This window comes from Artemia franciscana, chromosome 4, assembly GCF_032884065.1.
Source record: "Artemia franciscana chromosome 4, ASM3288406v1, whole genome shotgun sequence".
NCBI lineage: Eukaryota > Metazoa > Arthropoda > Branchiopoda > Anostraca > Artemiidae > Artemia > Artemia franciscana.
In genome coordinates this window covers 12,825,928-12,844,522 of record NC_088866.1, presented here as the reverse complement: position 1 = coordinate 12,844,522, position 18,595 = coordinate 12,825,928, and the positions used below count along the sequence as shown (strand labels likewise).

The following is an 18,595-nucleotide window of genomic DNA, read 5'->3' as shown; positions in this document are numbered from 1 at the left end:
TAAGATGTCTCAACTGTCACCGCACTCAAATTCTACTGATTTCTCTGTTTAAAAAAGGGCACAGAGATCAGTTGTTTTTTCTCAACTGACAAAGAGGATAAAAACAAGAGCTAAGAGCTCATATGGCACTTGTGACGAGGTCGGAAGAGCCGAGAGCTCATATGGTACGAGGTTGGAAGAGCCAAGAGCTCATTTGGTACTTGTGAGAAGGTCAAAACCTAAAGAATCCTAAAGAACCTAATGAAATACCTCATTTTTATAATCTTTCAGAATTAACCCTCGCCCCCACTCCCCCAAAGAGAGCGGATCCGCCCTTCCAACTCCCCCGAATGTCACAGGATCTGGTCGGAATTTGAAATTAGAACTTTATAGCACAAGATCCTTCTAAATATCAAATTTCATTAAGATCTGGTCACCCTTTCGTAAGTTACAAATACCTCAATTTTCAAAATTACCTCCCCCCTCCCAATTCCACCAAAGAGAGCAGATCTGGTCCAGTTATGTCAGTCACGTATCTTAGACAGGTTTCTATTCTTCCCATCCAGTTTCATCCTGATCTCACCGCTTTAAGTATTTTCTAAGATTTCCGGTCCCCCCAACTGCCCCCCCCAATTACGTTTGATCCGGTTGAGATTTAAAATAAGATATCGGAGTTACGAGGTCCTTCTAAATATGAAGTTTCATGAAGATCCGATCACTCCTTCGTAAATTAAATATACGTTATTTTTCTTATTTTTCAGAATTACCCCCCCCCCCGCAATTGAGCGGATCCGTTCCAATTATGTAAATTACGTATGCAAGACTTTTGCTTATTTTTCCAACCAAGTTTCATCCAAATCCCTCCAATCTAAGCGTTTCCCATCATTTTGGGTCTCCCCACCCCAAACTTCCCCCAATGTCACCAGATCCGGTCAGGATTTAAAATAAGAGCTTTGAGCCACGATATCCTTCTAAAAATCAAATTTCATGGAGATCCAATCACCCGTTCGTAAGTTAAAAATTCCTCATTTTTTCTAATTTTTCAGAATTAACCCCCCCCCCCCAACTACCCAAAAGAGAGCGGATCCGTTCCGTTTATGTCAATCATCTATCTAGGACTCGTGTTTATTTTTCCCACCATGTTTCATCCCGATCCCTCCACTCTAAGTGTTTTCCAAGTTTTAGGTTTCCCCCTCCCAACTCCCCGCCCACATCACCAGATCTGGTCGGGATTTAAAATAAGAGCTCTAAGACACGATATCCTTCTAAACATCAAATTTCATTGAGATCCGATCACCCGTTCGCAAGTTGAAAATACCTCATTTTTCTAATTTTTAAGACTTACTCCCCCCCCCCAACTACCCCAAATAGAGCAAATAAGTTCCGATCATGTCAATCATGTATCTAGGACTTGCGCTTATTTTTCCCATCAAGTTTCATCCCGATCCCTCTACTCTAAGTGTTTTCCAAGATTTTAGGTTTCCCCCCTCCAACTCCCCCCAATGTCATCAGACCCAGTCGGGATTTAAAATAAGAGCTCTGAGACACAATATCATTCCAAACATCAAATTTCATTAAGATCCAATCACCCGCTCATAAGTTAAAAATACTTCATTTTTTCTATTTTTCCGAATTAACCGGCCCCTACTCCCCCCCCCAGATGGTCAAATCGGGAAAACGACTATTTCTAATTTAATCTGGTCCGGTCCCTGATACGCTTGCCAAATTTCATCGTCCTAGCTTACCTGGAAGTGCCTAAAGTAGCAAAACCGGGACTTTAGGTTTTCCCCCTCCAACTCCCCCCAATGTCATCAGATCCGGTCGGGATTTAAAATAAGAGCTCTAAGACACAATATCATTCCAAACATCAAATTTCATTAAGATCCAAATACCCGCTGATAAGTTAAAAATACTTCATTTTTTCTATTTTTTGCGAATTAACCGGGCCCCCACTCCCCCCCAGATGGTCAAATCGGGAAAACGACTATATCTAATTTAATCTGGTCCGGTCCCTGATACGCTTGCCAAATTTCATCGTCCTAGCTTACCTGGAAGTGCCTAAAGTAGCAAAACCGGGACCGACAGACCGACAGACAGACCGACAGAATTGGCGACTGCTATATGTCACTTGGTTAATACCAAGTGCCATAAAAAGGAAGGCGGAAGGGAATAAAAGGAAGTACAAACCCATTTCTCTTAAGTTCTTCTAGGTTAGAAGCATTCCATTCAGAGCCAAGGAATACATGATCAAATATACAGCTCGCGCCATCCATTTGACCAAGGATCGTCAATACTTCTGTGTCAATAAATGTCTTGAAACACTTTAAGTCAGTTTGAAGTTGTTTTTCAAGTCGTGTTCTCAATTCTAGTGTCGTCACATTGTCTAGGTCCACAGTCATCATCAAATCACGAAGACGGGCTCGTATAACTTTCTCCATTTCAGCTCGGTCGCTTGTTCTAAAATAAATAAACACAGCCACTATGAAACAATACAAACGGAAACAATAACAAACTAAGTCTGATTCGATTAATATTTTCTTCTGACATAGACAAAAACTTATATATAAAAAATATAGGTAATGCTTATATTAAAGGACTGTTCAGGTAGCTAAGAAACAAACTTACCTCTACAGTCAGAATTACATCCTGAATCAAAATTTAACATTCATTTGCGTCGGAAATGAGCTTTACTCCCACCCCTATACACATACCAATTCAGGGTATATATTTGCATATTATGGGGGGGGGGTACTTGCATTATATATATATTTGCGTATTATGAAGCTCACTTTCCAACGCAAGTGAATGTTAAATTTTGATATAGGATGCAATTCTGACTATAGAGGTAAGTTTGAACTTTACCACTACACCCCCTAATGTGCAAATATATACCCTGAATTGGTATATATAGGGGTAGGGTAGAGTCCATTTTCAACGAAAATGAATGTTGAATTTGGATTCAGGATACAATTATGACTATAGAAATGAAATGCTGATTGAAATGCTGTCTTTAAGTAAGCAAACCAGACGTCATCAGTTTCAAATTGAAGCTAGACAGAAATTATTTGGTTTTAAGAAATAATAATTATTTGGTTTGGGACAGGGGTCAGTGGCATGACTCTGTAAGCTCAGCCAGAGTCGACCAAGCTCTAAATGGGTACCTGGAGAAATCTGGGAAAGGTAAACAGAAAGGGTGTGCAAAAGCACAGGATGGCTGGCCCTCATCCCCCCATTGCACTTCCTGGCTGAAGGGCCTTGAGAGAGAGATCAGCACCGCCGGTTCGGATCTTAAGGTTCTAGTGCCGCATCCTTTACCTTTTTTTTAGACAAAAATCTAAATGAAGTGACAAACAAACACAAAGTAGGAAAAATATGTTCAAGACAGTGGAAATCAATTCCGTGGATATTTCGACCCTATGTATATCGGTATATCTGTATGTATTCGGCCCTATATATATATATATATATATATATATATATATATATATATATATATATATATATATATATATATATATATATATATATATATATATATATATTATATATATATACATAAACTTACATTAAAATGTGAGAACTAAAACTAATACTGTTTTCAGAGGATAATCAATTCAGTGGATATTTCGGCCCTGTGTCCAAGGGCCGTCTTCAGCACAATACGAGAAAGAAATATATATACATATAAATACACACACACACACACATATATATATATATATATATATATATATATATATATATATATATATATATATATATATATTTATATATATATATATATATATATATATATATATATATATATATATATATCATCCCCCCATTGCACTTCCTGGCTGAAGGGCCTTGAGAGAGAGATCAGCACCGCCGGTTCGGATCTTAAGGTTCTAGTGCCGCATCCTTTACCTTTTTTTAGACAAAAATCTAAATGAAGTGACAAACAAACGCAAAGTAGGAAAATATTTTCAAGACAGTGGAAATCAATTCAGTGGATATTTCGGCCCTATGTATATCGGTATATCTGTATGTATTCGGCCCTATATATATACATATATATATATATATATATATATATATATATATATATATATATATATATATATATATATATATATATATATATATATATATATATATATATATATATATATATATATATATATATATACATAAACTTACATTAAAATATGAGAAATAAAACTAATACTGTTTTCAGTGGATATTTCGGCCCTGTGTCCAAGGGTCGTCTTAAGCACAATGCGAGAAAGGAATATATATACATATAAATACACACACACACACACACACACACATATATATATATATATATATATATATATATATATATATATATATATATATATATATATATATATATATACATATATATATATATATATATATATATATATATATATATATATATATATATATATATATATATATATATACATATATATATATATATATATATATATATATATATATATATATATATATATATATATATATATATATATATATATATATATATATATATACATATATATATATATATATATATATATATATATATATATATATATATATATATATATATATATATATATATATATATATATATATATATATATGCATAAACTTACATTAAAATGTGAGAATTAAAACTAATAATGTTTTTTAAAAACAGCACTAGCATCCTTACTTCAACGAAGTTCAACCAGTACTGATAAATAGAATAAAGTGAGATGACAAATTCATTCAAACAAAACAGAACAAAATGATTAAATGCAAGTTTTCAAGGCTAACCTTGCATTTCTGGCAGCCTGCGTCAGAGGTCTTTTTGAAACTGGTTCAATACTGTTATAAATTGGTTTAGTAAAATATTTTGTTAGATCATTTTTAATTAAGTTTGAATATAAAGAATTTAGTGAGTACTCCCCCAAGTCCCTATTCAAAGAAATATTATTATTTATTTTGAAACTAATTTCAATTGATTCCCGAACCACCTGCTTTATCCCCAAATCATTACTGATGAGTGAAGATTTTTCGGAAAGTATCATGTGGGAGGGATTATTAAATATATGCTAACCTAAAGCAGAATCAATGGAGTAATTAGAACTATTTGAAATTAACGCCTTGTCTATATCTATTTTATGCTGGTGTATCCGTTTGTCTAGATTCTGATGGGTCCTGCCAACATAGTAAATTTCCACAGTCAAAAGGTATTTGATAGACCCCTCTTTGGAAAGTAACTGGGGTTTTATCTTTACCAGAATTTAAGAAATTAATGATTTTAAAATTGTTAGTAAAAACTACATACAGATTATTTTTTGTGCAAATATTTTTTAATGTTGTTGTAATTTTCGAGATATACGGAAGATAGATAATGCTTGAAGGCTTATCACTAGCCTCACATTGTGAAATATCTTCTTCAATTTTACGGGTATGTCTTTTTAGTCTAAGGTTAGTTATCTTATTGACAAAAGGAATGGGGTATCCATTACCAAAGAGAATATCTCTGATAAAATTTATTTCGGCATTTATGTTTGAATCGGAGCAAATGTTCAGCATCTATAAAACGGTGGTTTATTTCCAATTTCACCTTCTAGGGTGAACTGCAAATTTCGGTCATAAGTATTAAGATGATCTAAGAAGCCCCGAAGTTCAGCTTCTCCATAATTCCAAAGTAAAATTACGTCATCCATATAGCGACCCCAATAGACGTGTTTTAAAAAATAAGAATTTAATGCCCAATTTTCAAGGTTCTCGACATAAATATTTGCCAGTAGCCCGGATAAAGGGGCCCCCATGGGTAGCCCATTTTTCTGCTGACAAAAAGAATCACGAAACTGAAAATACATAGAAAACTTAATATAAATTTCAACTAGAAGTGATTAATATTTACAACGCTTTCCGTGACCCATAATCAAAATATAGAGAAATTTACAGATCAAAAATTCTATGAGACCAGCAGTGCAGTCATATCCTGTTAGACGACTGGGTTTCACTCGCATTGACATCATACAACTTGGTAATTTGAGCCAAATCTCTGCCACTTATCTTATGCACAAGTTACATACTATTTTAAGTAATCTCGAAAAGCTAAACATTTCACTAAACTTTATCTGAGCTTATCTTCTAAAAGCTTTTGGCTAAATCGACTACTACATCGTAACTGACTTACTATTGGACATCTTTAAGATAAAACCTCTTTTATGAAATACTGTACAGTTCTTCCTCTTAATGGGATCAAAAGCGTAATACTCTCTGCCCCCCTTCTATTTACAAAGAGAGATTCTCCAATTAATTGTACTAAGATGCTCTTTTTCATAGCTATTGTTGATAAATTAGTAACAAGATCCATTAAGGAACGAAACATGTGGACAACTCTCCGATCCTCATGATATACAGTAGACATATCAGAAAGGCCGCCTTGAAATTCTTGCTCGTACGATGAATGAAATTAAAATTTCAACAGAACAGACGGTATTTACTTATGTATTTCCAAACGTGTCATCAAGAACACGCAGGACATCCCGAACGTGCCATCACACAATAGGACACTTCTTGTCCAGTAGCATCGTAAGAAACGCTTTTCCCCTTTAGCTCCTCAGCTATTTCAATTTACTATCCGAACGGTTCTCTTAAAAAAGGCCTCAAAAAGATTCATTCACTTTATAGCGGAGAATATTAACAAATAGTAATAACAGTCAAAGCGACATTACTGAAATAAATATTCTTCCTCTGTCTATTTTTTTAGTTATTATTTATTGTTACTTGTTTTAACCTGTTTTGTTGATTTTTATGGGATGCTTTAAGCTCTAGTTTTACGTTCCATATTTTGAGTCATGTTGTTTGACCTAAGACTTTTTGTTTACTTTCACTTGTTTTTAACTTGCTGCTTTGATTTCTATTTAGTTTGACCTACATCGCGGCGCATAGAATTTTGTACGATAAGTACAAATAAAAAACAACTTTCAGCATAGTAAGCAATTGCCGTCTAAGAAAACAAGTTTTTGCATTCAAAGACAAGTTTCCCACATTAAAGGAAGATACTGCCTGTGATTACAGTCTTGTGTTAACATCTTTTTTCACCTCGTCGCTTAGATTTTTTTGAAGTTTTGGCCAACAAGGTTTGATTTTGTATATAAAAAGTGTCAAGTCTAGGCTATAGAATGGGTTGATCAAGTCACCCCCATGCAAAATCAATAATGCTCATAGCTTGCATACATCTTATGGATTTTGTATTAAAACAGTTTCACCCCCCCCCTCCCACAGCCAAGACATGGAATCAAGTGATTTTCAAGTTTTATGCATATAAAGTCATTTAATGGCAGCCAAAATTTCCACGAAGATGGCGCAACGAGATGAAAGAAACCGTAACGAGTACGAGTACAATCTCACGAGCTGCTTAGAGACTCCCATCCTTCCCCCAAAAAGCTCCTCTATCAAGTCTTATTCGTATTTGACAGCACTCTCTGAATAACTTGCAAAGGACCAAATCTCGGAACCGGTCGGAACTATATACATATGAAACCTAACAAATTTACGCTAAAATCGAAAATTTCATTGAAAAATAATCGGAATTCGGAATAGCCAAATCGACTTGTCTATATGATTTCTAGAAACCTAAAAAATGTAAATTTTTCAATCTCAAGCTTCGAAGAAACATTTTACGCATTACGTGAGACTGATATGATGCAACATGACCTATAGATATAGTATGAGTATGACATTAAATTGTCCTTTACACGAAAAAAAAAACAACAAAAAAAACAGACGAATGCTTTCGTCACGATTTTTTTTTTTGGAAAAAAGATGCTTCGCAAAAACTACTGGAAAACCGCGCAGGCAATACTTTTTAATGGAATTTTGCTTTTTTTTTTCAAATTTAACGGCGATAGATAAGTAAGGCAGCAATAAGGTTTAGTGGATAATTTAAAAGCCCCAAAAGTTTTCCTTCAAAGCTAATATCTTAAAAATGAAATAAAATTGTTTTGAAGTTGCACTTTATCTTCTTCTTCGACTTACTTTTCCACAACATCTGGAGAAGCCGGTCTTCTAGACTCAATGTCACTCATAGCATTCCACTCATTCAAGCACGATCGGTCAGAATTGATCCTTTCGGTATAAACAGCTGCCCATTTATGACTAGTTCCACCTATGAAGTGATTAGAGCTTCGAGCACGACCGCTTGCTTTATGTAGGCACTGTAAGACTGACCTGATGATAGGAGAATTTTGCGTTAGTAAACTAATCAATTAATCAATCTTTTGTTAACAAATAAATATACTAAATGCACGAAACATAAAAAGACATATAAATTAACACAAGAAAACAACAACGGATAATTACATAGTAGAGCAATCAACGAGCAAACGCTGCTAAAGAGGGAGATTGAAAAACTGTTGCTGCTGCTGACAAAGCAACAAGGTCATTCTCAGTCTACCATACTTTCTTTAGGCAGAAGATCTGCGTGGACCTACAAACCTTAGCAGAATTTCGATAACAAAACGCAATTGACTTTGTAGAAATATTTTAAATCCGAGATAGCTGAAAAACACAATTTTTTTCACTTTGAAACACAAACAAAAGTAGAACTCTATTTAAAAACTGAATTTAACTCATTCTTAGTTAAAAACTTGTTTGTCTTAGCAAGTTTAACTACATTTATTTAAATGAGTCTTTGAACAAGTTTGAAACCTCGGTATACATACAGTGTATAGCATATAGAATGTATAGTGTATAAGTGTATAGAGTGTAAGTACATACAGTTCTTGTTTTATTTTCATATCAAAATAAAGAACTGCAACACTTTTGGTGCTATACTGTTTAAAATATATCGGTAATTCTTTGACAACGCTTTGGGTTCTCATTAGCAATAAACTGCATTGAAATATTGCCATGATTGAAAAGTAAGCAAAATCTATTTATATAAATTTCCTAAACGTTTGGTATTTGGAAAAATCTATTTATATAAATTTCCTAAACGTTTGGCTTTTGGCAAAATTTATTTATATATATTTCCTAAACGTTTGGCATTTGGTAAAATGTATTTATATAAATTTCCTAAACGTTTGGTATTTGGCAAAATCTATTTATATAAATTTCTTAAACGTTTGGTACTTGGTAAAATCTATTTATATGAATTTCCTAAACGTTTGGTATTTGGCAAAATCTATTTATATAAATTTCCTAAACGTTTGGTATTTGGTAAAATCTATTTATATAAAGTTCCTAAACGTTTGGTATTTGGCAAAATCTATTTATATAAATTTCCTAAACGTTTGGTAAAATCTATTTATATATATTTCCTAAACGTTTGTTATTTGGTAAAATCTATTTGTAAAAATTTCCTAAACGTTTGGTATTTGGCAAAATCTATTTATATAAATTTCCTAAACGTTCGGAATTTGGTAAAGTCTTTTTATATAAATTTCCTAAACGTTTGGATTTGGTAAAATCTATTTATATAAATTTCCTAAACGTTTGGTATTTGGCAAAATCTATTTATATAAATTACCTAAACGTTTGGTATTTGGTAAATTCTATTCATATAAATTTCCTAAACGTTTGGTATTTGGTAAAATCTAGTTATATATATTTCCTAAACGTTTGGAATTTTGTAAAATTTAGTTATATAAATTTCCTAGACGTTTAGTATTTGGCAAAATCTATTTATATAAATTTCCTAAACGTTTGGTATTTGGTAAAATTTATTTATATATATTTCCTAAACGTTTGGTATTTGGTAAAATCTATTTATGTTTAGTATTTGCTAAAATCTATTTATATATATTTCCTAAACGTTTGGTATTTGATAAAATCTATTTATATATATTTCCTAAACGTTTGGTATTTGGTAAAATCTATTTATATATATTTCCTAAACGTTTGGTATTTGTTAAATTCTATTTATATAAATTTCCTAAACATTTGGTATTTGCCAAAATCTATTTATATAAATTTTCAAAACGTTTGGTATTTGGTAAAATTTATATATATATATATATATATATATATATATATATATATATATATATATATATATATATATATATATATAATATATATATATATATATATATATATATATATATATCCTAAACGTTTGGTATTTGGTAAAATTTATTTATATAAATTTCCTAAACGTTTGGTATTTGGCAAAATCTATTTATATAAATTTCCTAAACGTTTGGTATTTGGTAAAATCTATTTATATATATTTCCTAAACGTTTGGTATTTGGTAAAATCTATTTATACATATTTCCTAAACGTTTGGTATTTGGTAAAATCTATTTATATATACCTCCTAAACGTTTGGTATTTTGTAAAATCTATTTATATAAATTTCCTAAGCGTTTGGTATTTGGTAAAATCTAATTATATATATTTCCTAAACGTTTGATATTTGGTAAAATCTGTTTATATAAATTTCCTAAACGTTTGGTATTTGGTAAAATTTATTTATATACATTTCCTAAACGTTTGGTATTTGGTAAACTCTGTTTATATAAATTTCCTAAACGTTTGGTATTTGGCAAAATATATTTATATATATTTCCTAAACGTTTGGTATTCGGTAAAATCAATTTATATATATTTCTTAAACGTTTGGTATTCGGTAAAATCTATTTATATATATATTTCCTACACGTTTGGTATTTGGTAAAATCTATTTATATATATATTTCCTAAACGTTTGGTATTTGGTAAAATCTATTTATATATATTTCTATACGTTAGGTATCACCATACCATGATTCTATTGAAGGCGTAGACACTCAAGTAACAACATAGTTATTTACTTTTAGAAAAAGAAAGTTTTTTAGACTCAACAAGGAGAATCAATTCTTTTATATCTTTACTTTGGAGTTCCTTAACTCGATCTACATCTATTACACACACACACAAACATAAAATAAATAACTAGCCAAGGTCGGCGGATACACATACGGAAGAAAATAATACAAGACTAACAATAAAATTAGAAGGTGATGCAACTGCAAAAAAAGAGGGACTTTGAATAAGCCGGTATTAAATAAGGTTCCTTTTTTTTACAATTAAAATTATGCATACTTAGGAGACAAAAACGGGCACAAACTTTTTAACAAGAGCTAAGAGCTCATATGGCACTTATGGCGAGGCGAGAAGAGCTAAGAGCCAAGAGATCATATGGTATGAGCTCTAACAAAATTCTATGAATCAATAGATTGATTTAAAAAGGAAAATAAGAGGCTTAATGCCGGTCAGGATTTAAAATAAGAGCTCTGAGTCACGATGTCCTTCTAAATATCAAAATTCATTAAGATCCGATCACCCAATCGTAAGTTATAAATACCTAATTTTTTCTAATTTTTCCTCTCCCTTTAGCCCCCCAGATGGTCGAATCTGGGAACACGACTTTATCAAGTCAAATTGTGCAGCTCCCTGACACGCCTACCAATTTTCATCGTCCTAGCACGTCCAGAAGCACCAAACTCGCCAAATCACTGAACCCCTCCCCCCGACTCCCTCAAAGAGAGCGAATCCAGTACGATTCTGTCAATCACGTATCAAGGACATTTGTTTATTCTATCCACCAAGCTTCATCCCGATTCCTCCACTCCAAGTGTTTTTCCAAGATTTCCCCCTCCATCTCCCCCAATGTCAAAAGATCTGGTCAGGATTTGAAATAAGAGCTCTGAGACATGAATTCCTTCTAAAAAACAAATTTCATTAAGATCCGATTATCTATTCGTAAGATAAAAATACCCCAATTTTCACGTTTTCCAAGAATTCCGGTTTCCCCCTCCAACTCCCCCCATGTCACAGGATCTGGTCGGAATTTAAAATTAGAACTTTAAAACACAAGATCCTTCTAAATATCAAATTTCATTAAGATCTGGTCACCCTTTCGTAAGTTACAAATACCTCAATTTTCAAAATTACCCCCCACCCCAATTCCACCAAAGAGAGCAGATCCGGTTCGGTTATGTCAGTCGCGAATTTTAGACAGGTTTCTATTATTCCCACCCAGTTTCATCCTGATCTCACCGCTTTAAGTATTTTCTAAGATTTCCGGTCCCCCAACTGCCCCCCCCCCATTACGCTTGATCCGGTGGAGATTTAAAATAAGAGATCTGAGTTACGAGGTCCTTCTAAATATGAAGTTTCATGAAGATCCGATCACTCCTTCGTAAGTTAAAAATACGTAATTTTTTCTTATTTTTCAGAATTAACCCCCCCCCCAATAGAGCGGATCCATTCCAATTATGTAAATCACGTATGTAAGACTTCTGCTTATTTTTCCCACCAAGTTTCATCCCGATCCCTCCAATCTAAGCGTTTTTCATGATTTTAGGTTCCCCCACCCCAAACCTCCCCCAATGTCACCAGATCCGGTCAGGATTTAAAATAAGAGCTTTGAGACACGATATCCTTCTAAATATAAAATTTCATTGAGATCCGATCACCCGTTCGTAAGTTAAAAATACCTCATTTTTTCTAATTTTTCAGAATTAACCCCTCCCCCAACTACCCCAAAGAGAGCGGATCCGTTCCAGTTATGTCAATCATGTATCTAGGACTTGTGCTTATTTTTCCCACCAAGTTTCATCCCGATCCCTCCACTCTAAGTGTTTTCCAAGTTTTAGGTTTCCCTTCCCAACTACCCCCAATGTCACCAGATCCGGTCAGGTTTAAAATAAGAGCTCTGAGCCACGATATCCTTCTAAATATAAAATTTCATTGATATCCGATCACCCGTTCGTAAGTTAAAAATACCTCATTTTTTTAATTTTTCAGAAATACCCCCCCCCCCCCCCCCAACTACCCCAAAGAGAGCGGATCCGTTCTGTTTATGTCAATCATGTATCTAGGACTTGTGTTTATTTTTCTCACCAAGTTTCATCCCGATCCCTCCACTCTAAGTGTTTTCCAAGTTTTAGGTTTGTCACCAATGTCACCAGATCCAGTCGGGATTTAAAATAAGAGCTCTGAGACACGATATCCTTCCAAACATCAAATTTCATTAAGATCTGATCAACAGTTCGTAAGTTAAAAATACTTCATTTTTTCTATTTTTTCCGAATTAATCGGCCCCCCACTCCCCCCAGATGGTCAAATCGGGAAAACGACTATTTCTAATTTAATCTGGTCCGGTCCCTGATACGCCTGCCAAATGTCATCGTCCTAGCTTACCTGGAAGTGCCTAAAGTAGCAGAACCGGGACCGACAGACAGACCGACAGAATTTGCGATTGCTATATGTCACTTTGTTAATACCAAGTGCCATAAATATTGTTATTTGCAAAAACCGATTATTTTACATAACTAATCTAAGTTAAGACCAGATAACTTACCATAAGGTGTGAACAGATACAGGCTTAAAGATTCGCTGTTCATCTCCACTTGTAACACTGAAACCCCTGAAAAATAAAATAGTGTATATAAGAATACGAGATACAAGTCCTCATTTTAACCTAATTATCAGATAGAAAAAAATTACATAAAGAAGATACTATCAGTTGTCGACAGAGAAAAATTCACTGTCTGAGAGAGCACTTTCTCAATAAAACGACTAGGATTTTTTAGACTAACAATGAAAATTACAATAATAGCATCATCTTTCTGATTTTGTTCGGAGCTTTCTTCTAATTGTATTTTCAGTTATTTGTAACCAGTCTTCAGGTGAAATAATTATTCAATCTTCGAACATCCATGCTTTTTAGCTTAGCTGCTGAAGAGTTGAATTGACTCAGGGCCACCAACGAAGGATTCCATTCTGGATGAGTTATTGGATACCAACAAATGCTCGTAGCCACTGTCCTCACATAAGTAAAAATAACTTAAGTTCATGGAAGAAAACTAAAGACCAACACCCGCTTCTTGCGTACACTCCTCTTTCCACAACAAGACTCGGATATGGTAACATCTTGTTGCTTACTAATGAAGTTTACCCCCCTCTTTAGAGCGCAGGCCGTCCCAAGACACAAATTCCTGCTTATATCAAACAGTTCGTGGTAACGAACTGTAGTAAGGAGCGACCCGGCTCAATAGAAACCAAAACTCTAAAAAATGGAACTTTGATACCAATAGCTAAATCAAAAGAATCGCATTTTAATACTGATTTTAAATATATAAGTTTCATCAAGTTTAGTCTTACGCATCAAAAGTTACGAGCCTGAGAAAATTTGCGTTATTTTAGAAAATAGGGGGAAACACCCCCTAAAAGTCATAGAATCTTAACGAAAATTACACCATCAAATTCAGCGTATCAGAGAACCCTACTGTAGAAGTTTCAAGCTCCTATCTACAAAAATGTGGAATTTTGTATTTTTTGCCAGAAGGCAGATCACGGATGCGTGTTTATTTGTTTGTTTGTTGTTTTTTTTCCAGGGGTGATCGCATCGACCCAGTTGTCCTAGAATGTTGCGAGAGGTCTCATTCTAACGGAAAAGAAAAGTTCTAGTGCCCTTTTAAGTGACCAAAAAATTGGAGGGCACCTAGGCCCCCTCCCACGCTAATTATTTTCCCAAGGTCAACGGATCAAAATTCTGAGATAGCCATTTTATTCAACGTAGTCGAAAAACCTTATAACTATGTCTTTGGAGACGACTTACTCCCCCACAGTCCCCGTGGGAGGGGCTACAAGTTACAAACTTTAACCAGTGCTTACATATAGTAATGGTTATTGGGAAGTGTACAGGCGTTTTCAGGAGGATTTTTTGGTTGGGGGGAGGGGTTGAGAAGAGGGGGATATACTGGGGGAACTTTCCATCGAGGAATTTGTCATGGGGGAAGAAAATTTCCATGAAGGGAGTGCAGGATTTACTAGCATTATTTAAAAAAAAAAACAATGAAAAAATAAATATGAAAAAGTTTTTTTCAGCTGGAAGTAAGGAGCAGCATTAAAACTAAAAACGAACAGAAATTATTACCCATATGAGGGGCTCACCTCCTCCTAATACCTCACTCTTTACGCTAAAGTATTTTTAGTAATGTCAACTATTTATTCTACGGCTTTTGTGATTCAGGGGTCATTCTTAATGAATTGGGACAAAATTTAAGATTTGGTGTAAAGAGAGAGGTACTGACGAGGGGGCAAACCCTCTCATATGTGTAATAAAAACATAAGAATAAAAAATTCTTTACGTAAGCTAATTTATAAGTTACGTATATATTTTACTAATAAAAAGATTCGTAAAAAATTAAAAGTTCTAGTTGCCTTTTTAATTACCCAAAAAATTGGAGGGCAACTAGGCTTCCTCCCCGCTCTTATTTCTCAAAATCATTCGATCAAAATTATAAGAAAGCCATTTAGCCCCAAAAAATAATAAAAAATATGCAAATTCCTCTGCGGAGAGCCAAAATCAAAACATGTATTGATTCAAAAACGTTCAGAAATTAAATTAAAAAAAAAAGTTTTTTCAACTGAAAGTAAGGAGTGACATTAAAACTTAAAACGAACAGAAATTACTTCATATATGAAAGGGGCTGCTTCCTCATCAACGCCCCGCTCTTTACGCTAAAGTTTTTTACTGTTTTAAAAAGAAGAGCTGAGAGAAAGAGTCAAACTTTAGCGTAAAGAGCGGGGCGTTGATGAGGAAGCAGCCCCTTTCATATATGAAGTAATTTCTGTTCGTTTTAAGTTTTAATGTCGCTCCTTACTTTCAGTTGAAAAAACTTCACTATTTGATGCAGACTTCAATCAGCTAACTTAGGGTCAGTATTCTGCCTTACCTAGAAATCATACTTCTTTATAGAAGACTGTATGTTATGATATTTATTAACATTAAAAGCCTTCATGGCTCATGGTTAAAACAAAAATACAACGACAAAACAAATTATAAACTAGACCCATTCTTAGATCCAAATTATATTATAAATAGATTACACAAAATGGTCCACACACTTTCCCAACTTCTTCGAGACTTTCTATAACTTAATATAACATCCACCCATTTTCGCTTATATACCGCCCCGAAAAATTTCCTCCCTCAGACAATTTAATTCCTAAAAAAAATGAATCATCGAGTCATCCTTCCATCTCCACATATTGGGCAAAATTAAGACTTATCTCTCCGTCTTAATTCTTCCCACATACTTTTTCTTGTCACCAAGAGGTAAAAATACATGTTACACGTATGGTATATAAGTGTTTACCTATAAGAAAAGAACACGGACCAAATAGTTTTAGTGTTTATTAGTTCAAATTTACTATCAGAGTTGAAGCGTCTTTCTATAACTTAATACAAATACTAATGCTATACTGTATTTGCTATCAGATAAAAAAAAATTAACCACAATTTCCTTCCTTTAAAAAGAAACGTGATATCAAATCTACAAATTTAGACCAGTTACAATTTACGAGACAATACAAAGGATAAATATAAAAGGATTAGATTCAGAGAAGCGCCATACTTTTAAAGAGTGAAAAAAACATGTTGAAGGTTTGCGGTTCGTATAAAATCAATTTCAGTTGTCCAGTCTATTTTCGTTCAGTTTTTAACTTTAGCGTTGACAAAAAAAAAAAAAAAAAAAAAAAAAAAAAAAAAAAAAAAAAAAAAAAAAAAGAAAAAAAAAAAAAAAAAAAAAAAAAAAAAAAGAATATGAAAAGAATGAATAGCGTAGAAATTATGCAACAAAAAAGTTCTCCTTGGCCGAATTTTTAGCATTCAATATATATATATATATATATACATATATATATATATATATATATATATATATATATATATATATATATATATATATATATCTTTCTTAATTTAATCGAAGATTACTTACATAAATAGCCAAGGGCCATCCATGTATTATTTATTTGAGTTTTTCCCTTTAGAGGGGGCTCATTTGACCGGTAATTAAGTTCTAGTGTCCTTTTCAGGAGAATAAAGTGATTGGAGGACAATCAGCCAACCTCCCGCGCCCTTGTTTTACCATCTGGCTCTATCGCACCCAAATCTTTATATAGTTCATTTAGTTCAGGATAGTTGAAATATCCAATAAATTGAGACCCAGAAGCTCTGAACCCTGGTCAGTGAAGTATGCAAAATTACCAATTGTTTACATTTAGGTATAATAATAGAAAAATAAAATTATTGTGTATGTTTGAGTGTCCAGTTGCTCAAACATTTTAGTGAATCGTTCTCTGGGTTAAACAGGCCACACATCTTAGCATAACACATCGAGGCATAACTAATTCTGTCTCTGATCCGTTTTAAACTTACAGCTGTCTCATTGGGTCTAACATACAAAAGAAATGTTTAGGGCATGTTCCCTCGAAAAAGGGAACCAAACAAGAGCCAAAATTTTCTTCCAATCCGATCAAAACGTGCATCCCTAAGTCCATTAGATAGTGACCCCCACACAAAAGGATATAGAAAAACAATCTGATTCCCTTCCAAACACGACCCAACATAGGACCGAAACTTCTTCCCAGTCACTTCGCATGGAAGGTATGGTTTTAAAAACTTGGGAGGGGGCTTTTTCGATCTGAAATTGAAGGTCTAGTAGCCTTTTTACGGGCCAACACTGATTTGAGGATCAGAGCCATTGGAGGACGACCGGCCTGCCTCCCATGTCTTTTTCTGCAACGCAATCCAGCCGTAACTCACATGATGTCAAATTAAAATTTAAAATTGTCATTTTGTTCTGGAACGTGGAAAGATGTAATAAATATGCCAAGGCCAGCTTTACCCCAGCCATCCCCAAGGGCAATGTCCCTAATTAATATGAATTACCTACTGTTCAAAGACAGGTTTGAGTAGAAAGATGGGAATATTTGGTCTTGGTTGTCCAGTCAGAATAGGAGCTCTTAAGGGCAACTAGGCCATGATCAACCAAGCTCCCCAGTAACAGCACTAAAAGATGACACGCATACTTACAGTAAATCAAAACACAACATGAGACATCTAGCTTTCATACTATATGCAATATCTCACCGATTGGTTGAATCTTTCGAGAGGTTATGAGGGGGGAGTCAAATGAATACTGGACTTGACTTGGGGACGGACCAGAGGCTTACAAAAACACAATATGTATCCTGGTTATGAAAATAGTTCATCTACAATGCCACACTTTCTGTACAGCTTACTGCTAGAAATACAGTAAGTCAGATGGGTACCCAAAAAAGTCCATAGATAGTTCCTCGTGGAGAATACCTAACAGATCCTCCTCCGTCTATCGTCAGAGCGAAACTTGACACCTGTCATCACAGTAGCTTCCAATATTCTAATCTTGGTTTACCAATACATCTTACTGGTATTTCATATTCTTTTCAACTGTAATAATAAATAAAAAAACCGGGCCATAACTATTCTACTTTTAATGTCTTCACCACATCCACCATTTTTACTAATAATACAGCCTAGATAAATTGAGCTGTACAGTTGATTGATCTTCTTGTTACCCAACATCACCTCCTCACCTTAACTTTTTCCCAGTGTAACCGACTAGTCCTCTTAACACTAATTGTTAACCCTAGTCTTTCGCCCTGAGCTTTCAAGACCTCCAAAACAAACTTCATTTTGCTAATATTTCATATAGAATTCCCAATCATCAACATAATCTATGGCCAGGAGGGTTATACTTTCCTATTTAATTCCGTGATCTTTAATAGCTTTTGCTG

General features: G+C 33.9%; 1 protein-coding gene across 1 annotated transcript in view; it reads right to left on the bottom strand.

Annotated features, from left to right (window-relative positions):
• LOC136026011 (uncharacterized) overlaps window positions 1–18,595 on the bottom strand; it is a gene marked incomplete in the record, with an annotated part of 60,155 nt that overhangs the window by 26,024 nt on the left and 15,536 nt on the right. The window contains 3 exon segments of the mRNA XM_065702160.1: window positions 2,167–2,436; window positions 8,017–8,208; window positions 13,329–13,394. Coding sequence (XP_065558232.1) covers window positions 2,167–2,436; window positions 8,017–8,208; window positions 13,329–13,394 — 528 coding nt within the window.